Source organism: Mirounga leonina, unplaced genomic scaffold, assembly GCF_011800145.1.
Source record: "Mirounga leonina isolate KUSES-001 unplaced genomic scaffold, KU_Mleo_1.0 Mir_114, whole genome shotgun sequence".
NCBI lineage: Eukaryota > Metazoa > Chordata > Mammalia > Carnivora > Phocidae > Mirounga > Mirounga leonina.
The window spans coordinates 51,320,654-51,343,165 of NW_023270265.1; the positions used below are offsets into that span (position 1 = coordinate 51,320,654).

The following is a 22,512-nucleotide window of genomic DNA, read 5'->3' on the forward strand; positions in this document are numbered from 1 at the left end:
CCAGGGCCATCATCCAAGACACAGGTGAGTACTTCCGCCTCTCCCGTGAACACCAGCCAACAAGGATCTCCTTGAGGCACGAGAGAGGCCCACACCCATGGGGCTCTGGACCCAAGAACTGGACTCACAACTAAGTACAAGGCCAGGAGCTCAAGGGGAAGGGTTAGACAGGTGCCCCCCACAGGGCGGACGTGCAGAAGGCCGGCAACACCTCCGAGCCAGGTCACAGTGCAGCCACCATTCCTAACAAGAGCCCAGCTGCGGTAGCAGGTCATCATCGGTGCAGACTAGTCCAGAGGCCCGACCCACACACAGAGGGTCACTGCCGCGGGGGACTCACACAGAGGCCCGTCCACCTTTAGAGAGAGGCCACCTCCAGGCCCCACTTCACTACTCAAGCCACAGCAAGGGGCCACGTGGAGAGTGGAGAGCTCGTGACACAGGCAGATCACGGGAGAGGCCAAGATCAGCCCCAGGCAGAGCAGGCCCCACAGAACCCCCAAGTGCTCCATCAGCCCCCCACGGGGTGGGGCTTCCTAGAGCCCCCCTCCTCACGCTCCTGTGGAGCAGCCGGTGCCCAGGGCTGGCTGGAGGGCAGGTGCCGAGCCACCGGGATGGTGCCAACAGTCTCCGGGAGCAATGACTCGAGTTATAAAATCACGGAACTCCATTATGGAATGAAAAACACATCGCAGACTGAGAACTGTACCCCTGGCTGTCTATAAAGTCCTTTCTCTTCACTGAAGCCACACGACAGCTCAGGAGGGTCCCACTCCCTGGAGGTGAGGAGACCAGGACTTGTCCCAGGTCACCAGCTCCCACCGGGTGGACTGTGCCCACTCTCCCCTGCCGCCACGCACACCTCAGATCTGTCCCAAAGGGCAGAGAGGGCCTGGAGGTGGCCTCTCTCTAGTGACAAAGTCTACAGCTCGGAGTGCAGAGCAGTAAGAGAAGGCACGGCCAGGGGTCCAGCCGGGGGTCCAGCCAGGAGGCGGAGGGCACGCGTGGACGGGGAGCAGGGAGGCACTGGGGCAGCAAGGTCAGGTGGGGGCAGATGTCCCACAGAAACACACGGGACTGGGCGGGGGTGGGGGGGGCACCCGCTTTGCCAAGGGAATCTCTAACTCTATAGAAGGTCGTGCCCTTGGACCCTTCAAGGGCTAGGCTCCATGTGGCTAAGGCACACAGGTGCACGCCATGGGCTGGGGACAGGAGACCCAAGGGTGGGCCAACTACACCAGTGAGCAGACGGAATCCCTGGAACCGGAGACCAGCAGGACACATGGATGCCTCCAGCCAACGGGAACCCGAACCTGCACTTGGGATCCCACAACTTGGGAGAAGACCCGAGCAGCAGGGAGCTCGCAGCCAGGACAGGACGGGCCCCGCGTCCCGAAGCTGCGGGGAGCCCCCAGCTCGAGCAGCAGGGTGGGGTGGCCTCACAGCACGTGGACAGGCAGTTGGGCACCCCAAGATCCAGACAAGCTTCCTCCCACCCCAAGGAGGCCCCAGGGGACCCAAAGCAGAAGAGGCCGATGGACCACGGTAAGAAAAATGAGGCCTCACGTCCCATTTCCCAGCTTTCGGACACATCAGCCCTGTTGCAAACCCAGGCCCCCGCCACCCGCTGGAGGGCCACACGTGCTCATCCACACAGGTGTGTGTGCCCGAGGGGATCCCCATGTGCCTGGGGTAGCACCACAACTGGGAATTCTAGGGAGGAGAAAGCCCACCCATCCCTTGCCTCCTGGGTGGCCCTGGGCCTTGTCTGTCCCCACACGGGGTCTGGGTCCCAGGTGGGGTCTAGCAGAGACCTTCTCCCCCCACCACCACCCACCTCCAGGCCAGCCGACAGGAGCTACTCCAAGTAAGCCCTGCATCCCTCCCCAAGGCCAGCGATGACCCGTTATGCCATACCTGACAATTCCTGAGGGATTTCCTGGGGAAATACTTCCTTCCGGCCTCTTTTAACATTTCAGCCCTCTAAAAGGTGAAGCATGATGAAAAATCACCCTTTTCCTAAATAATGTTATTTTCTCTTAAGTGGGCACAGGGACCAATTTTGATAAAACAAAGGAGTCGAAATACTTAAAAGCAGGACTAGCTATTTCCCTCTGCATCACATACACAGTGGTGCCCCCAAATCACACAAACTGTGAAGAAACCAACACATAAACTTCCTTCGGGAAAACCAGTAAGAACCTTTCTACCGCTCGGGCATTACTTCTGTTGGAGGTCACTCCAAGAGGGCGTCCTGGTGCCCTGCACGCGGCTTTCCCAGGGAAGCCCCCCAGTCAACATCCAGCATTCCGTTCTAGAATGAAAACCAGTGGGTTTTTTTTTTTTTCCTAAGTTGGTGGAGGAAAAAGGATATGATGAGACCTTTGGAAGAACAGGACAAGCAGGTATGAGTGCGGCCACCTGCGGGGGGCAAGGGGCCATCCCCACCGCGGGTTGCCCGAAAGGGAGGACTGACAACTGGAGGACCAGGGTGCTCCCTCTCATCAAGCACTTAAAGACCACTGAGTCAGGGAGGAGAAGGCAAGATGCTCTCCAGGACCTTCATGGTTCCTAAAACCAACCTAGGGAGGGAGCAGAACTTGGGGGGGGTGGAGGGAGCAGGGCGCACACACAGGCCTGCCTTCTGGATCCCACCACACGGACAAAAGATGAAGACGTGGGCTCACGGAAGTAGACAGTTGGCATCTGATAACTCAATTATCCCAACTTGATCTTTTCAAAGCCTCCTTGAACCGCTGACCTGTCCGGAACAAAGAAGGACTCTTTGTGTCTCCCTCCTTCACATGGGAGATGCCACAGCCACTCCCCTGCACAAGATAGCTTTGGACACTCACGGTCACTCCATTTCTGAAACGGACCATCTCACCCGACCCGAAGGCAATGCTGATGCTGGCGAATGGCACCGACAGCTTTCTAAGACTTGTTCTTTGCGGGAGCAGAGGGGATGGAACAAAGCCTCGGGAAGAAACCAGTATCTGATTGGCAGCCCTCATTGTTCTCCACCACTGTCCCCGCCCGCCACTCACCCCTCCCCATTCAGTGGCCTCCCTATCACTTCACAAGGGACCGACAACATGCTGAGGACTGGTTAAGATCTGAAAACAGTAAGAGGACTTAAATCTACATAAACAACTCCAGGCTTCATCAGTAGAACCAACGGCGATGACATCTGGCGCTCTCACCGCGGTCCCCGCGAGGAAGGCGAGGCTCCCGCGCATTAAGGATCGCGCTGTGCGGGTCTCACTCGAAGACATGCTTTTTTGTTGTCGTTTCGTTTCGTTTCTGTTTGTCTGACCAAACTCAGTGAGAAAGTGATTCACGGGAAATCCAGGTCAGAGCCAGGCAACGATGCTGCAATATTTGCATTTTCTACGAAAGACGCCATGGCATTCTAATTTTGCACCTCTGGATTTCCCTCGTCATGGAGCTTCATCAGACTGAAACCCTTTCAGGACTTCTCACTGATAAATGGAATTAGAATTGCACGTGGAACTAGAAACCCGAGTGCGTCGGCGGCAAACAGCGGTCACGTACAAGCTGATGCTAGACGATGTCTGCATTTTTTATAGGACCAAAAATGGTACCAGCTCTGTGCTGCACTATGAGCAATACTTCTAAATACAGCATTCCCACAACTTAGGAGCAATTACACCAGGTGCTGTGGGTGCCGGGGTCCTCGATGAGAGGGTCTTCTGTGTCCCGCCAGCCTGCATCCCCCTCTGGAGAGTATCATTCCTGGCGCCTCTCCTTAGACGGGGATACTCTCAGCAAGCGCATTTCTGAGTACAGAGTTCTGAGCACGTAACAGGAGCCCCAATGCTCAAGTGCATCCATCAGACCCGAATCAACACCCATGTGTAGACACACGCCTTTGTCCACACAAAATCTCCACGCAGATCCTGGGGCTGTTCTGGGCACACGTGTGCTCGCCTACACCTGCACGTCGCATGCCACCCTCACCCCCTCTTCGTCTTCCTCGGGGCCCACCTGTGAGACGTCATCCCCAAACTCCTCCCCCTCCAAGGAGGCAGAGCGCAGCTCCCCCAGATCCTCCCAGCAGCTCAAACTCAGAGTCCCCCAGGCCGCCGGAACGTGAGTGCCACAGGCCTCCTGGGGCTGCGAAGGGCAGAGTCCTAAGTGCCCGGACACAGAGGGGTGAATAAATGAAGAGGCCCCAACGGCCTGGGTTCAAATCCCTGCTGCACCCCTTCCCAGCTGAGTGACCTCAGATAAGCTTCTTCATGTCCCTGAACCTGAGGAATTACCATATTATAGTTGGATCTGGGCTGTTGGAGGCCTATCACTTAGTAAGCTCATAGAAAACGTGAGGTATTGTTGCTTTATCTAGTTGTGGTTGGGGTTGCCGCCCCAATACTCCTCCTCACTCTCGCTGAGAAGTGGGGGCGGGGGGCAAGCAAGGGAGTGGGAGACATGGACTTGCCCTGTCCTGCCGGCACCCAGGAAGTTCTCGGGGCCTCCTCCCCAACGAGGGGTGGCCCAGGAAGAGCCAAGGGGCACACCCACCCCAGAAACCTATCACCAGGGCTGTCTTTGACACCCGACCCTCGTCCCTGCCGGCCTGGGCGCCTGAGGCAAGCCACGGGAAGTGGCCGGCCTGGGGCCTTGGTCTAGGGCTGCTCCAGGAGGAGCAGGCCCCGTGCACGTGGCAGGGAAAGAGCCTGTCTGCTCCCTGGACTCTCTCTTGGAAACTGGGTAACAAAGCAGGAAAACACGAACGTATGTTACATCGGGAACGTAAAACATCCTACCTTGATAGGTAGGTTGAGATGAGATAAGTAACCACTCAGTTTGGCCTGCTGGCAGGCGTCAAACTGGAGGGATGAAAGAACCTTGTGGCGGCTTAGTGAGACTTAGCAGGACTATATCAGCTTACGGGACAGCAGAGGGACCTCAGCACAGGCAAGGCTGGGGCTCCAGGCCCTCGCTCGGATGCAGGAGGCAGGATGCCTCAGAACAAGTGGTAGGAACAACACACACTTCTGTTCTGCCTCAGTCGTCACACACGGGCTGCCGAGCCCTGAATGCCCATGGAAGGAGCCCAGCTGCCTCTCCTGAGGCCCGTGGGGGCCTCGGGCTGCACCCCGCTTCTAGAATGTCTGCACCCAGGAATGGCGCCAGCCCCCAGGCACGGACAGTAATGAGCTGCAGGAGGGGCGGCTTGGGGCCACAGCCATGGGGCTCTCAGGACGCGGAGCCGGAAACGGGTCTGGGTAACAGCAGGGTTTCAGAAAGCAGACACAGGGAGGGACCTCCGCACCCAAAGGGCCATGCAATTCCAATGGTCGCAGCCATGCATGGGGGGACGGGAGCGAGGAGTAAAGGATGAGCAGGACTCCACTCCGGAGGTCCCATGCCAGAGGGAGCAGCAGAGTGGACACAGCAGACCTCCGAGTGCTGTGACCCAGGGTAACAGGGTCAGGCTGCCCTGCAGAAGGATTCCTGGATGGGGACAGGGATGGGACCTGGTGGAGGCACCAATGAGGGGCTCTGCAGAAGCTGAAACTCCCACAGGCAAGGGGCAGACACTGGCTGAGTCATCCCAGGGCCAGGTGCAGAGCGGGGCCCCATCCAGACGCAGGGGGAGCAGGAGGGGCTCCCTGGGGCGGATGCACAGGACTGGGCAGCTATGCAGGGAGGGAGGCCATTGATGCAAAAGCAGTGTCCCAGGCCCACTCTCAAGCCGCGCTAGCCATGAGAGAAATGCCTCCTGTCATTAGGGGAGCCTGGCCCCACATTCAGGGCACATGGACCTGCCCCAGCCTCCAGCCACTAACAACAGCTCCTGACACGTGGACTGCTTTTCATTTACAACAACTTCTAGGAAGATAAAACTGTGGTTGCATTTTGGCGGACATACATCTCTGTGGATGTTGAGTAATTTTAAGCCCCCCAACGGGAAACACACTGACAGGGGTGGCCAGGCCTCTTGGTTAGCCCCACGGGTCTCTGCCGCAGGATGGCAAAAACAGAAAAGGCATTTATCACTGATGCCGGCGGGAAATGCTTTAGTTAGGTAAATTCCAAACAAAACAAAACACATCTAAGTTGCTACTGCAACTGTCTACTGTCTAGTCTACTACTCCCTGTCCAGAGCTCCCAGCTACCCTAGGCCTGCAAGAACGTCCCACGGAAGGCAGGACAGTGGCAGGGCACCCAGGAGTTCCAGAATCTATGGGTCAAAGCAGGTAATTCAGGCCCCGGGGGCATTCGGGGAAACAGGGAGCACTGTAGAGATGGCATCTCTGCTTTTTAAAGCATGTAAAAATAATATTTTTTCTTCTAAACAACACCTGCCTGTTGACAAATCTAGTGACCGCATTTGAATCCATCTTTGGTAAGATCTTATTTTTAAATGAAATAGATAAAACACTGTATTAAATACTTACAACCAACACTCTTCCCAAACAAATTTAAATGGGGGGGGGGGGGGCTTTTTCATGCAGAAAGCTCAGGTAACAGGCGTTGGTTGTGAAACCAGTTACGTCAGTGTTCCTTTGATGCCAGACCATACTTTGACATTAATTCAGTGGACCTTAGTGTAAGATACATTCTAATTTAAGGTATTTACTTATTTATTGCTTTCTAATGGATGTTCTCCTCCAGGTTCCAAAAGGAAGGCTGCAGACGACAGACTCGGTCCACCATTCTCAACTGCTCTGCCTACATGATGGGAGGTGACTGTATGACCCTCCCCTGGCTGCCCAGAACGCCAACTATTTCTTGCACACAAACAAGGCCAGCCTGGGTGTCTGCTCGCTGCCAGCCGGCTCTTCATTACCGCGAGGCCTGACCCGCGCTCCCAGTTGGAGGGGATTCCAGTGGCTCTCCACAGACAAATAAACAGCAAATACTTACAGGGGACAGCCTTGTAGAACTGATTCCTTAATCAACAGTTAAAGAAGCAAATTGGATTTGCCCTATCACAAAAAAAAAAAAATTAATTCCAGATTGTCGTTTTTGTCTTAAGTACAAGAAGGTTGTCTTATAGGCTTGGTTGGATAATTTCATTTCTAAAGTATCTCTAAAATTTGACATCCCTTGGGATTTGTGGTTTTCTCCATCATTATATAACTGTAAACTTCTGGATGTTAGAGATTGGATAATTTCTTTCAGCTGGACCTGGCCTCCAGCGCGCTTGGACGCAAAGGATGAGCACCAATCGCTCGCCAGCATTACCAGCCGGGCTCAGGAACAAGACGAGTCCCCGGCATCCATACCAAAAGTTTCATCGTGCAAGACTTTTCTTATTTATTTTCCTTAATACATTTACTTCTCCCTCTGCCATTAGTTAAAAGAACTGTCAGAAATTCTTTTGACAGGCTGCATCTACTCTAGCTAGTAACAACAAAACAGAAACAAACAGCCTCTTTAAGGCTTTTGGGTTTGATCCTGTTGAGCAGTTCTTCCGTCTGCGCTCTCTGGAACCATATGCTCACACGACATTATGGAGGGAAGCTAGCCTTCAGCACACGACAGTCGTGGGCTAGCAGACCCAGGCGAAACTATAAAATGCTCAGTAAAACCAGCAGCATGCAAAATGCAGCATGTGTCTCCACGGGTAAAATATTTCCCCAGACTTTCCCGCCCCGTGTGTGATTTCTGAGTTGATTAACATTTCACCTCTAGTGTTATTATAGCCTTTATGTTTTAATCCATTTTTTACACTGTGGGAGAAGAAAAAATATCACTATTCTAGTAATCAAGTTATTCCTGTAAAATCCTAAATAAAATGAGAATTTTATTAAAGATATTTATCTTATACAACAAGAATAAAATCAATTTGCACCGCCGGTCCGGCATCCAGTTACAATAACATTAAAATATATTGTTTATGTGCGGGCGGGACCATTTCTCTGTTCAGATTGGTCAATGAGAAGAACACCACAGTGCACTTCTTTCAGAATATTGGCTTGGTGGCTGGACATGGAGGAGAGCATTTTTATTGTTAATCAATGCCAATCAATTCTGAGCCTTGATGTTAAATAGGGATCAATATCACTGGGCTGCAGATGAGATCTGATTTCAATTGGTGAGCAAACCTGCACAAGTTTTTAATCATAAGGTAAATCAAGACCTGGAACATAAGTCAGATGAATTAATATAGGCCGTGCAGGACCTCTCTTGCCACTGATCCAGCACAAGGAAATTTCTGTCATATTTCATTATCACTCTTAGGGCGAGCTGAAGGCAGCGTTTGGGGAGCGTTTTGCGAGCGGAAGCTGGAGCGCCCCTCACACCGCACAGCGACTTCTCCCCGCGATTGCAGCCGCCACTCCGCCGAGTGTAGTTATACGTATGCCCCATGAATCTCATTTTATGCGATTAAGATCCATAAAAATTCAATAGCTTTTCTTCTGCAATTCACATTTTACCTGGTGAAATATCATAAGAATTTCATTATCTTTGCAGCTGTTGCCTAGGATCAAGCAAAGGTTATTACCCTCTTCGAAAACACTATAGAATATGTACGAAAATGTCAGGAGAACTGGGCATTTAAAGCCTGATTTTTTAAAAGAAAAACACTGTCTGAAGTTTAGAATAAACTGTACTTGACATTTATGTACCATGATGCATTTCTTGGTAAACTGATTTTGCAAGGAAATTCTTTGAATTCGACTCTGTGACTGGATTATAAAAGGAAAAGGGAGAATGGGGAGGGGAGGGGAAGGCTGTGGTGGGGGGAGGAGAGAAGGGGCGGCAGGTGGGAGGGAGATGCCGGAGCCATCCAAAACCGAAGCTCTCCCCACATCAGACTGTATAGGATTTCTTAACCTTTCAGATAACCATCACAGGAAAGATAACTCCGGAGAACCCTAACCGATTGCCATGGCCTAATCCTATGGATCACTCAGGCCCGTTTAAAGCATTTGAAGAAAAATGGCCAGTGCAAAGGACGTGATTGATCAGAAAGCTCCGTAAATCATGTGGATTCGGTACAGTCCTCCGGCCTCCACTGCTAGGGTTCCATCTATGATGATAAATTAGCATTAGATGGAACCTAATGAGTTTACTAAACATTTGGGATTTGTGCTAATAAACTGGCTGGCTGTGAACTAGCAGAAGCGATGAGCAATCCCGGGGCTCCCTCTTATCTCTGTACATGACAGTTAAACCACGCTTCCAATCTGCGATCAATTCATCATCCGACATCATTGTACATTCTTCACAAAAAGATAATTACTGCTTCCCTGGATCAGAACACTCATATTTCCTTGCAATTGCTGGTCCTGATAGCACGCACTGTCACCACTTCCTCCGAGCCCCACTATACAGCTCTATTTATGATCATTATTTTCGCCTAAACAAGCCTTTTTCCTCGACTTGATAACGAAACCTGCTATGATGAGAAGGGGAACAGTTACAGCATTGTTTCCTCTGCGGAGTGCTTTTACGTTTAGTGGAGGCCGCTGACAAATATTTTATTCAGGGCATTAGTAAAAGTTTCCACTCGTTAGAAGATATCGCTTCCATTTCCTTCAAAAAAAAAAAAAAAAATCCTGTTCCCAGCTCTGATTTGTTAAAAAACAGAAAGGGAACAAGAGTAAAGCAAGTAATGTAACAGAGGATAAATCAAAACATGATTAAAAAGACCGTAGCGGGTTTCACATCACGTGCCCCTGGCTTCGCTGCCTTCACGTTTCTAGACCCTCCGTCCTTGCCCTGCGAGGGTCTGCCCTGCCGACTGGTCAACTCTGTTTGACCCCCAGCACACGCAATAAATTACCATAACACACAACTCTGAAACAATGTAAATTAGTTACTGCTCACAGTCTAATAAATGGGAACAAATGTGTTTGGGGCTGGAAGGGGGTTCTGGATGCTCTAATTGCTGGGGATAATTATAATGGGGTCTTAGGGAACATAAGCGGCAGTCACTTGTCATGACAAACACCCCTAGCCCAACAAATACGCTTCTGACCACAAGACTTGTAACAGCCCACTCATTTTTTTCTTAAAGTTAAATGTACTTACAGGCCTTGCTAAATTCACAATCACGTACAAGAGCCTTTTCAAAATGATAAGGCATAACTACGTGCCGTGTTATTCAGAATCAAGGCAAGTTTATTTTGGTTGCAAAGCTTTTTCTTGGATTGTCGTGGGCATGCGATACCCTGAGAGCAGAAAGTCCAACACAAAAGCTTTGGTGACCAGCAGAAATGGGAGAGGACCAGCCGTCCGTGAGGGCAGTGGGAGAGAGCAGGGTCTATTTCTGAGCTGCACAAAGGCACACCTCTGGACGGGGAACCTGGCCGTTTATTAACTTGCATAGCTCATTTATTTGTTCAAAGTAATGATCTTTGGGAAAAGGGCTGTTATATTTAGAACCTGCTTGTCAAATTTAATAAATGATAGTTATTGCCATTTTTTCCCCTGAAAGCACTTTCCCAGATCCTTCTCACCTTCCCTGGGGTCCCTGCCGGCCAAGGACCTACGGGCAGCCCGCGTCTTGGTAACTGATGGCTGCTGCCGGCTGGCCGGATCAGGCCGATGACCTCGGATGGTGGGGATGAGCATCACGTCTAATCCAATCCCCCACTTATTTCCTGACCCAATCTTCCTGATGTCAGAGGACGAATCGCTTCATTGAGAAAATGGAAATGGACGGGGGAGCTCCCTTTGGCAGCGATTCCAATAACCAAATATCAGGACGGAGAGACAGGAGAGAGGCTGCCGGGGACCACCCCACCCCGGCACACTGATCTGATTTACAAACCTCTCCTAATGTGAAACAAATGCTCTGGGTGTGAATTCATACTTAGCCATAAAACCCTTTCGTTGCTCCGTCTCGTACTAAATACCACATATAACTCTCAGCAGGTTTTATGTTCTGTTTCACTGTCAGCAACGGCTAAAGCTGGCCTAACATTTTGTTTGGCAATTAGGAAAATTTGTAGTTTAATTTATTAAACCAAAAAAGCCAACAACTACGCTGAATGCTGAATTCATTCCATTTTTATGCCACAGTGTAGCACACTTGCCTTCCAATAATTTAATCATTCTCCTTTTATGGTCTATGCTATTTAAGTATCCCAAAGAAGTATTACGGGGGGGGGGGGGAGGGGGAGGGAAACCCTGATAATAAGCAAAATGGAGTCATACCACTTAAATAAACTCTTGGTAAAAGGTGTGCATTTCTTTGCAAAGGAGCCAACTGCTTAAAAAAAGAAAAATGGGGTAGAACATGTGAACTTCTAAAAGCCATGAGAAACCTACAGACAACATCCAAATATCCAAGCACTATGTCACTATGTGCGGTGATAATCTCACAAGTAAGGGAGTTTATTACAAAAACACAAAGACATTAAATGAAAGAGAAAAGATCACCCAGAAACCTTTAAAAAGGGGGGAAAACGGAAATTCAAAAAGTAGTATCTGTGGCTATGAAGTCACAAAAATGCACGGAAGATCTTAAATGTGCATCTGTAAGCAAAAGAGACTAATCTGAAAAGGCTACATTCTGTCGGATTCCAACTATATGATATTCCGGAAAAGGCAAAACGATGGAAATAGTAGAAAGAGGAGTGCTGGCCAGGGGCTGTGGGCACGGAGGCACAAACAGGCAGAGTGCAGAGGACGTTTAGGGCAGTGAGACTACTCTGCATGATACCATTATGGGGAACGCATGACGTCATAGTACTGTGCGAGCCTTTGGGATGAACACCACCCTGAGCGAAGGCTAATACAAACTGTGGACTTTGCTTTCCTTACAGTGTATCAATGTTGGTTCATCAGTTGCAACCATGTGTCCCACTCACACAAGATGTTACCAAAAGGGACTATGGCAACTTTGTCCTTCCTGCTCCTGTGTCTATACCTTGAACTGCTCTAAAAAAATATAGTCTAGGAGCCCCTGGCTGGCTCAGTCCGTAGAGCATGGGACTCTTGACAGGGTTGTGAGTTCGAGCCCCTCATTGGGCCTAGAGCTTACTTTAGGCCTAGAGCTTTACTTAAAAAATCTATTAATTTTTCTAAAAAGCAGTCTCAGACCATCTTGGAATCTGTATCAAATGCACAGGAAGGACACGCCAAGTTGGGGTGGTTTGTCGCTGGTGCAGGTGTGGAGTCCATGGCCCTGCTCCCTGACCACCCACTCCCCAGCATCGGTTTATGTCTCCGGGTTTTTCTTCCTGGCCATGGGATGTCACTTACAGAGCTGGACAGCTTGGAGATTCTGAGTCGTGACACTTGGGAAGGACACCTGTGTAAACTGGTCAGAACAGGGTTTAGGTACATGCAGACCACACCCCCTGGCACCAAAGGTCTTAGAAAACTTAAGGGATTCTCAGGGAGGAGTATCCCTGACCCCTCCCCAATGCCAAGTTGGTTTTGTTGGGTGTTATTTGAAATAAAAGGGGCACCCTTTCCTAACGGGCCTTCTGTGCAGGCCCCATCCCCCACCCAGAGTCGGGGTGACCTGACTGCCCCGCCTCCACACGCACGCACGCACGCGCCGCACATGGGTCACCCTCCGACAGCCTCACACCAGGGGTGGCCTCCAGCCCCACTTTTCAGGGACTCCATCACATCCAGACTGGCCACTTCTGCGAAGGTTTTCCATTTCAGTGAAAACGGACATCAAGGTGTGAGGCTTGCAGCCTTCGCTGGGATGGTGGGCCTCAGGTCAAGGCTGCTCTTTCCCCCTTTGGAGTCTCATCATAAGAAGGGCAAATGTTTTCAGGGCCTTCAACACCACCCAAGTTTTGTCTTGTTTTAACAGGGCACCCTGCCCCCAACTGCTTTCTGCTGAGAGTGAGGGAAAAGAAAAAATAGAGGCGAGGAGGGAGGAGGGAGGAGGGAGGAGGGAGGAGGGATGGGGAGGGGGCGGGGGCAGGGGAGAGAGAAGAGGAGGGAGGAGGAGGAGGAGGGGGCCGGGAGAGGTGGGAGAGAAGAGGGAGGAGGGGGAGGTGGAGGCAGGGGTGCGGCTGGAGCTGCCTGTCTGGGCTCAGCACGGCCTCCTCCCCAGATGTGTGAGCAGCTCCCCTCCACACCCAGCAGAGACAAGCTGGAGCCGACTCCTTCCGTCAGTGGGGCCTGGGCTCTGTGTCCTACAACAACACAAACTCGAGCCCTTCCTTTCCGCACATGTTAAACTCATTTCCTAGCGAATTACTGGGGAAGCGCGGCGCAGCCCCTCAGCTCCTTTTGCATGCGTCCGCCGCTGGCACGGCCCCGAGTGCGTTTTGAGTATTTTCTAGCTGAGCAACTTCCAGCGAAGGAATTAGAGGAATATTTTTCATGTGTTTTGTTTTGAAAGGGAAAGGGAAATGAGGGATTCAAAAACCAACCAAAGTAAGAGTTTCCCGGCACCAGCCTCCACGGTGCTCTCCACCGGATTGGTTGCAAATTTACAGCATTTATTACGTTGAGAGATAGGACAGACTGTTTTCTGAATAAACAGTTTTGGAAACAGTTTCTCTTCAAGCTGCTGCGATTTAATGAACCCTGGTTACCCCAAAGACTAAGCAGCTTATAAAATACAACCCAAAAAAACCCCTTAACACGTAAAATGCCTCTGCTTATTTTTCTGAATTATAGCCATATTCTTACTTTAAAGCATTAATAATACCAGCATAATGTCTCATTATGTGGACTTTCCACCACAAACATTTTTGGGAGATTTGCTACGAAGATAAACAAACAAGAAGAGCTTGTGTTCTGGCGGGCTGACGGGAGTGCATGGTTTTCATTTTCTCCGAGTGTAAGCTCTAGAAGCCGGGCCAAGCACAGGCTAAGCTCCCTGAGTTTTCACTTCCTGTACCCCTACTTGTCCATCACTTCCTGTCTGCCACGACAATCTCCATCATTAGAGCGTGGGATTTTTAGCTCCTCCAACGTGCCTCCCGGTGCCACTGGTGGTTTGAATTCCGATAAATTATTCACCACCGCTGAAAAGTAACCGAAATTACAGCATCGAAGCGAGCCCCCCGACATGCAGCAAGGACCACGGTCCTCCTGTTTGTCTCCTAAATGCTCTGACGAGGCGAGCTCCTCCTGCTTTCTTCGGCGGCACGGGAAGGCCTCTGGCCAGCCCCAATTATCTCCTGGTGCACAGAGAGTAATTATTTGCTTCCTGTAAGCATGCGTAACAGAACCCCGAGTTTGGACGGCTTTCCATAAGGTAATCCAATTCATCCAAGCCATCCTAACACAATTACAGGCACTGGCAATATCTTTGCTTTTCACCTGATAAGGCTGCCGCAGAGACGCGGGATGGCTTGCGTCAACATACCTCCTGGAGTATAGCTTCTGACAGCCCTGCTTTCAGCCCCTCCTCTCCGCCCCCTGCATTTTCATGCCCGGCCTGCTGCCCGGGGCTCCTGCATACAGCCTCAGCAGCAGTGAGGAGGCTTCTCCCTTGCACAGGGGACAAGAATCAGAGTCGTGTGAGAGTGTTGCGGAAGTCATTACGGGTGTGTGGCTTGTTTTAAAACCCAGCCTTTGCCTGGCCTGGCCATGGAGTCCTTACCCAGGCCAGGCAGCCATAAATCTCTGCAGGCCTCCCCGGCCTCGACCAGAGACGCAGGCGCTGGGCCTGGTGGTGGCCCCGAACCACGGTGGCAGCCGACTGCCCTCCCCGTGGCACGCAGTGGCGGTTAGCACCCGGACTTAGCATGTATGAGGGAGAGCCGCTAATCCCGGGGCTTCCAGGGAGGAAAACATACAAAGTGGGATCTGTTTCTGGTGTCTCCCTATTTAAGTGAAAGCATGTCATTGTGACTCAGTAATGTAGCGCTTCCTCTCCTGTTTATTTTCAGAAGTTTATGGGAAAAAAAAAAAAAAAAACGTTTAAAGGATGAATGAGCACGGTGAACTTTTTGCCTCTCCCCACCGGCGTGCCAGGGCATAAAACAGCCATTCACACCTGAGTGTGCCGAAGCCAGATGGGGCTGGTGCCAGGCAAAATCAGATTCTTTGTAGCCACATCCATTCATCCAAAGTGTGCCTTCGTATTGCCAAATTTCTAGCCAGTATCTGCCCTTCACTCAAGTCCCAGTGCATTAAAACAGCCCCTGAGCCGAAGTGTGTCTCAGACACAGCCAGCACCACGAGAAGGGCTCCAGGATCCGCAGGCCTATTCGCTGATAATTATATTCACATCTTTAAGAAAACCGAGAAGGAAAAATTAACACCAAACTGTGCCGTTTTCATCGCGTTTATGCAGATGAAATGACACGTTGTCGTTGAAGAAGTTAATAAACAGTCTCCGTTTTGCAGGTTATCCAAATGCTACTGAATAGAAAACCCTGGATCCCTAAATGATGTGTAATTAAAATTATTTTTAAAATCCTCCTTGACAGGCCAGGGCTTAGCCAAAATGTAAATGACATTAAAGAAGACAATGAATTTAATTTTATTTAATGTCCCTTTTTGCAGATCCTCATTTACATGGCATTTTTAACAAAAGCGTTGACCTTATAAATGCTGGCATTTGTACAGCTCCCTCGGAGTTGGATTTAATCACGCTCGTGCAAAGCCGTGAGGGAGGCAGCTTTAAGTTCTCTGCTCGGAGACAGAGTAGGAATAAAAACAGTGGGACTGGTCAAATGTTTATCCTCCCCGCTTCTGAAAACAACCTGACAAGAAGATGTAAGGGGCTGGGGAATAGCCCGGTGCTGTTTGTAAGGCTTGGTAATAATCATACATAATCGTTTGGAAATATAGCTAATAAAAAATATAATGAGTGTTCGGCAAAATCGGCATTAGGCCCAAATTACATGATATTAATACTTGAACAGGTGCAGAAAGGCGCTTTAAATGAGGTAAATGAATAAAGTGTCCCAGAGCACAACTGTGTTTGCTGACAAAAAGTCAATGCCATGAATAATTCAGTGAGGGGGACTGCCAGCAAAGGTCGGCTCTCTTTGACCTTTGTGACAGGAAGTGAAAGGAAACACTGTTGACTAAAAAAAAAAAAAGAAAGAAAGAAAGAAAAAAAGAAAGAAAATCTCCAATCGGTCTTCAGCTACCGTTCTGCAATCACTTTAAAGGTGTAAACTTAAAACGCGCAAATGAATCAAAGTAAGGCTTTGGAGGGGCGGGGGGTGCCGAGTTAGAATTGTTGGTAGTTAGCACGTCTGACTAAGGACAATGTGAAATCGCAGACAATAAAGGTTAAGTAAATAATATTTTTCTACAACCCCATGTCAATTATGTATAAAAATCTGAGGTCAGCTGAAAAGTATTTTCAGAGCCCACAGGGTTGAAATTTTGTAACAGCTGTTAAATATGACAAAACTCCCCCCCCCCCCCAAACTAAAGCTATTCCAAACTCTGTATGAAAGAAAATGGGATAAACAGATGTCTGGCTTCCAGACAGGAAAGTAGGACAGACTCGGAATGATAAGTCTCCCAAACTCCATAGACCAATGCCAGATTTATTGGGGGGTGGGGGGGCACTGCCTGACACAGAGGTGCCAGCAAGTAGGACGCGGGAGACGGTGCCATCTGGAACCACCCCGCCGCGCACGCTCCCGGCGCTCCGCGAGCACACGGTGCGCGACCCGGCCTGTCTGGACGGTCCCAGCACCTGGCTCCCACCGCCTCGCAGGTTGCAACAGTTGGACCGTGCGCACCGCGCACCTCCGGTCCGCCCAGGCCAGGCAACGAAGGGAGGTGAGAGCGGGGACCTTGCCGGGCACTTCCAGGAGGCCTCAGGGAACACATCAGGATGGCACGGGAGGAGGACGAGAGCCAAAGTGTGGTTTTGGTTTAGCAGCTACACCGACATCCTGTAATCATTTACAGCCCTTGGAATGTACGGGTGAAACAAGAGAGATTTATCTGTTCATAGTTGGGATATGTGGACAATGGGTGTTCCTAATGAAGACCATCTGCTTTTGTGTTTTCCCAGAAAACATTATTCCATGAAGAAAATGATACTCCCATCCTTTTCAGGAATACCGTAAAAAAATCATGCATGCATATGCATATGTGTACAAACACAGATACACATACATGTGGGTGCGTGCGCCTGGGTATGTACACACACACACGCCTTTTCCCTCCTTACATCTGGCTCTCCACAGGTCTCTACGACGTACCATAGCGCTCCTATGGTGCCTCTTTATGGACCATGCTTTTTACTTTACAATGTTACGTTTCCCCTTTCCTTTACCCCATAAGTTGTTACATTATCTTACATAAACTCCAGTGTAATTATATTTGTGGAGCTATAAAAAATGGTTTCTCTGGCATTGTTTTATGAGGAAGAAAACAGTTAACGTAAGTGAAACCTTCACAATAAATTAAAAGGGTTTGGTAATCCTTTTCCCCTCTTTTTGACTCTGAAGGGTCTTCTGTGCTGTTCATGAGTATTTAATGCTTCTGAAAGATAACTAAATTGTGTAATTAATTGATTTAAGGCATCGGGGTCTATAGAATGTGATTTCCCTGCCAGAGCGGGAAGCTTACTCTTCTGTTCTCATAACACAGAAAAGCAGTCTCGGCGTGCCGGAAGAGGCTCGGTGTGGGTTAGAACAAATGTGGGCCCATTGATCTCAATTCAGGTTGGAATTATTGGTTTATATCCTCAGGACAAATATGCCTTATCTGGTCAGAACCTGCTAAATGTATCCAAAGGCCACAAGGAGCTGGCGAAGCACATTGTATATAATTCTTTTTTAAGCCAACTAACCAAGTGATGACATTGCTGATGGGGACCTGTAGACTGACTCACCAATCTGAAGGGATATTTTATCCTGCAATACTCAAGAGGGAACACAGGCCAGAAACTCAACATAAGCAACTAATTTTAGGAGGCAGCACTCACCCCACAGAAGTGACTATCATTACAAAATTGAAAGACATCTCAGTCGCGAAAGACTGCCTCTCTCTAAAGATATTCCCCTCCTGTAGGTGTTTTTCTTTCTCTGATTAACACAACTTGCCCTAGTGAACACGAGATGCTTCGTTTTTCCTCTCAAAACACGCCTAAAACTGGAGATTGAGCCAATATAGCAACGACGTCATGAGGATTCACATCAAGCAGCAAAATGCAAATAGTATTTATTCATTATAAGTGACAGCTCTCTTAAGAATGCTAAAAATGTACATTCTGTTTGTCACTGCGTAAGAAACTGTCCTTACCTTAAAATCCCTAACATGGAAGGTGATTAAAATTCCTATAAAATTGTCATATCTTTGAATTTAGAAGCAGAGCAGATTTTTCATCAATAATTAAGACCTCCAAAGCATTTACGCCAGGCGTAAATGGAGCTGCAATCCTCCTTATTCAAATAAACTTGGTAAACCCATTAACCAAATGTTTTTACATTTTTCCCCTCCTCTCATGCTTCTAGAATATCAAACAATCACACACTTCTCTTACTTAGATTAGAAAGGTATCAGTAATCTTAGGAAACACTTTAATTAACCAAGTATAAGAGAGCATTCAGACATGAATTAAACAGTACATTTCTGCATATCAAGGGAAGATATTTCCCATTGTGTGATTACAACTGAGTATTAAAAGTTGTTCAGTATCAATAGTCAATAAATGATTGAATGTTAACAAACCCAAAATGATTTTGAAGGGAAAACACAGCCTCCAAAATGGCAGTTGAATCAGACTACTCCATTATTGTGCCATGCTGAAAACCTCACAATTTAAAAACAAGTCATCTTTCTAGAATGTACCAATATCACAAATTGAACACAACTCAAAAGATGAAACACTTCGCAGTCCTGGATCCCGAGCAAGCATGCACTGCCTTTTCAAGCATCCCCCATTGAGACAAGATTCCAAGAGCTACTCCAACATTTTTAGCCAATCAAAAATAAAATAAATTCAGTCACAAGATGACAACCCAAGGCTGTATGATTTCCATAGCCACAACACTGAAGACAAATATAATTATATTGATTTTTATAGTTGGAGTTCTATAAAGTGTTGAACTTGTTCTCAATTGCCTGAGTGACGGCCACAACTGGTCAGCCCTATTTGATTACTAATAAGAGAGCTGTCCCTTCTGTCAGATACCGAACATTCTCCACTAAGCAAACAGCTATTCCAGCTAGTTAAACATTAGCATTGCTCTCCACTGGTGGCGCATATTTCTTTAGGCTTAACTCATAGAGTTTTCCGGGTTTAATTTTTCAGACGCTGGACAGCAAAGTTCACGATCAAAAGATAACTTTGTAATGAAAGCTGCTGAAATTCAACCCCTCTTCAAAACAGTCTAAACCTCTGCTTCACAAAACTGGTGTCGTATGCACATGCCCAACATTTATTCGATTTGGGTACCAATTGCAAAATCTGCAGTCAATCACACAATGGGCCTTTTGCTGTGCCCCACTGTTGGGAAGAAAGAAACCCTCTTCTCCTCCAGGTCACCGAAAGCCCGCGATTTGGGTGAGTGTTCGAAGAGGAGGGTGGAAGGAAGTGTTTTTGTTGTTTCAACTTAAGCAATGCCAAATGCACATTAGCACTATTAGGACTAATGATTAGTATCTTAAAAGGATGCAACATTGCCCAAGGAATATGATAAATAGCAAGATGAAGAGCAGCAAATGTAAAGAATGCATACAGCTAATCTAGTTATGGAAATTAATGTTGGAAAATGTAACCAGCATGTGTAATTAGTTTCAATTATAACAACTTTGGTTTGTTAGTTACATATTTGCTACTTGACATAAAACGACAGCCACAATTGGAAAAAAATTAGGAGACATTTTGCAACTAATTGAGAGCAGATTAAATTCATTCTAACACTGGGCAACAATTACAACAGTCACACCACCCAAGCCTCAACTTCAGCTATCATCCGAGATAAAAAATAATGCAAAAATGAAATACTTGTTAACAAATTAGCAAAAAGCATTTTATGACATATCTCTGGGTTTAAAGCCAGAAACTCTCTAGGCATAAAGTGCTCCTCACAGTGAGAGCAGAGGCAGATGAAACCGCTTCCCTTGACAACTCGCAAGCAATTACTGAATCCCCACAGAGCGAGCCACCAGGTTTCCAAGTCAACCCACCTGTGCATGATAACACACGCGGACAACAAATGGTGCAACGCGCACGAGGAGCTCCACACCAGACTCAAAAATAGGGAGCAACCGGAAACCAAGCAAAGCAAAGGGTTTGGTTGTTGTTGCGGTTTTGTTTTGAGAAATAAAGAAGTCATCCTTACCTGTCAATGATTACAGGGTCTGAGGGCGTTTCGTTTCTGTTGCCACAACTTTTCTTGTCACAGCACCGGCTGTGGAAGAATTGTAAACAGTGGTTTTAACATGCGTTGTGTCCTTGTAATTTTTTTTTTTTTTGAAGTCGGACGCGAAAGTGGTTGGAGTCAAGAAAACAAGTTCTCCTACCCCAGCAATTTGGCAAATTTAAACCCAGTGAGTTCATGGGCTCTGAGGCTAAACTTAGGATGCAAGTTTCTACGGGAAGGAGCAAAGTTGAGCATAGCTGTTACCCTAGGAGGGTAACTGAGCTACTATATAAATTCTAATGCTAAAATATGGAAAACATGTTGTCGGTGTTTGTCTTTGCAATGAACTGAGGAGAAGGGGAGGCAGGAGGCTTGGGAATAACTTTTCACAGCTCCGGCTTTTGTTTACCTCTAATTGTCAAGCTGTTATTTCTGGAAAAGATGCAAGATGCCACCTTCAACCAATATTTCTTTTGGGCATTTATTAATTATAAGCACAAAAGCATGCATCAATCTATCAGAAACTTCTATTGTTCCTTCTTTAAGCCTACCTTAACTCCGTTATTGAAACTTTAATTAAAGCAGAAATGAAACAAAAATGTTATGCTTCTTGCATTTTAAAAAAGCATACTTGTATAATGGTTACATGTCTAAATTAGCTAAATTAACACCATATGGTAGGCAAAGTATATAAAGCCTTTTAAAGCTGACAGCTAAAGTGATTAAAGAAAGTCTACAGTCTTCCACTTAGAGCTTAAATCACATCTGTGCGCTTTCTATGTTAATTGCAGTACATGCAGAAGTGGATAATAAAGAAATTCCACTTTATTGGTTGTAATTTATATTTATTACCTGATATGAGAAAAAGTCAGCTTTTGTATATTAGCGCTGTAACAATATGTCTGCTCAGAAATGGCATTTAGGCGATAGGCATTGTAGCCAGGCAGAGTATGCCCCTCAGAGTCTGAGGCCTGCTACTGTCGCCTGGAAGCCCGTGAAGCAGGTCCTTATTCCTTGCAACTATATTTCACATGCCGCACATACAAAGTCAATGATGCATTTTTATTTGCCATGTAGGGGTGAAAGTCTTGTGGTAGTTAGAAAAAAAACAGGTGGGAAATTGCTCTTCTGACAGAGATCTCAAGGAACGAGCACACAATCTAACAACAATATGAACGATGCATCGCTGCTCTGGGGAAGAGGTTAACTGACAGAATCACAATCCAATTCTCACATACACGAGCTCTATAATAAGTACAGAGAGTTTCCTTTTTATCAATAACGGACAATTGTGTATCTCAGGATGCCAGTGCTTGAGAAGGAAGTAGTAAAATGATTCCGAGTGCTCTCTGACTCCTCCGGCATCGGGGACAGAGGCGTCACCCAGGCCCTGTTCTCGTTTTTTGACTACACTGCCGCGACACGGCCAACATATTAATCCGCTCCGCCGAGCAGCCGGTCGCGCTGGGCGTCCTCACCGGGGTGGGGGAAGTGGGAGCCGGCTCCTCGGTGGCCAGGCGCGCAGACTCCGGCCGATTGCATTTCAATCGATGCCCTGCCCGAAGCTGGGCGGGGTGGTGGCGCCGGCAGGCAGCGTCCTTTGTAGACGCAGCTGGCGCCGAGGCCGCCCGCGCCCCCGCTGCCCGCGCCCGCCGCTCACCTGCACATTATCTCGTGGGTCAGCAGCACGCGACACATCTCCGGGTTCTTGTCCTGGCCCTCGTACACGATGGCCTGCGGGGGAGGGGGGGCAAGCAGAGGCGGGGGTCACGCAGCGCCCGCGGCTTTGGCGCCCAACCGCCCCGGGCGCTGCGGGCCTGGCGGGCTGCAGGTGCACGGTGGGCACCGGGAGGCGCCAGGGCCCAGCCAGGCCACCCGCCCCGGCAGAGCCACCCCGGAGCGGAGCTAGGCCGAGGCAGCCTCCCGTCCCGGGCGCCCGCCGGGCCTGCGCCGGGCCTTGGGGTCCGGAGTGTGCCAGCCGGGCTGGGTCGGGGGCGGGGGGCGGGGGGCGGGGTGGGCAGTGACAGAGAAGCCCAGGCCGGGGCGCAGGAAGCGAAGGGCTCGGGGCTCCGGGGCCCCCTGGGCTGCCCGCGCCGGCCGTGCCCTTGGGCCATTGTCTCCCCCGCGTCGCGATGTGCGTGTCGGAAGCCGCCGACCAGAAGGCGCCGCGACCGTAGGAGCGGGGGGAGCCGCCGGGGCAGCAGTGTGCTCGTGCGGAGCCCGCGCCCCGGCCGCTGCCGGCCTTCCGGAGCCGGGTGCCCGCGGCGCGCCGGCCGCCGCGCGAGGCCCTGGGCGGCCGGGCTCCGAGCGCGGCCCG

The 22,512-nt window shown here is 49.1% G+C and overlaps 1 protein-coding gene across 11 annotated transcripts in view; it reads right to left on the reverse strand.

The window, feature by feature from the left end:
- The window catches only part of EBF3 (EBF transcription factor 3), a 117,999-nt gene that overhangs the window by 90,577 nt on the left and 4,910 nt on the right, over positions 1-22,512 (reverse strand). For all 11 annotated transcript variants that reach the window (XM_034986141.1, XM_034986226.1, XM_034986150.1 and 8 more), the window contains exons 5-6: positions 21,856-21,929; positions 20,175-20,243 (exon numbers count right to left, since the gene is read on the reverse strand). In XM_034986141.1, coding sequence (XP_034842032.1) covers positions 20,175-20,243; positions 21,856-21,929 — 143 coding nt within the window. The remainder of the gene's footprint in view (positions 1-20,174; positions 20,244-21,855; positions 21,930-22,512) is intronic.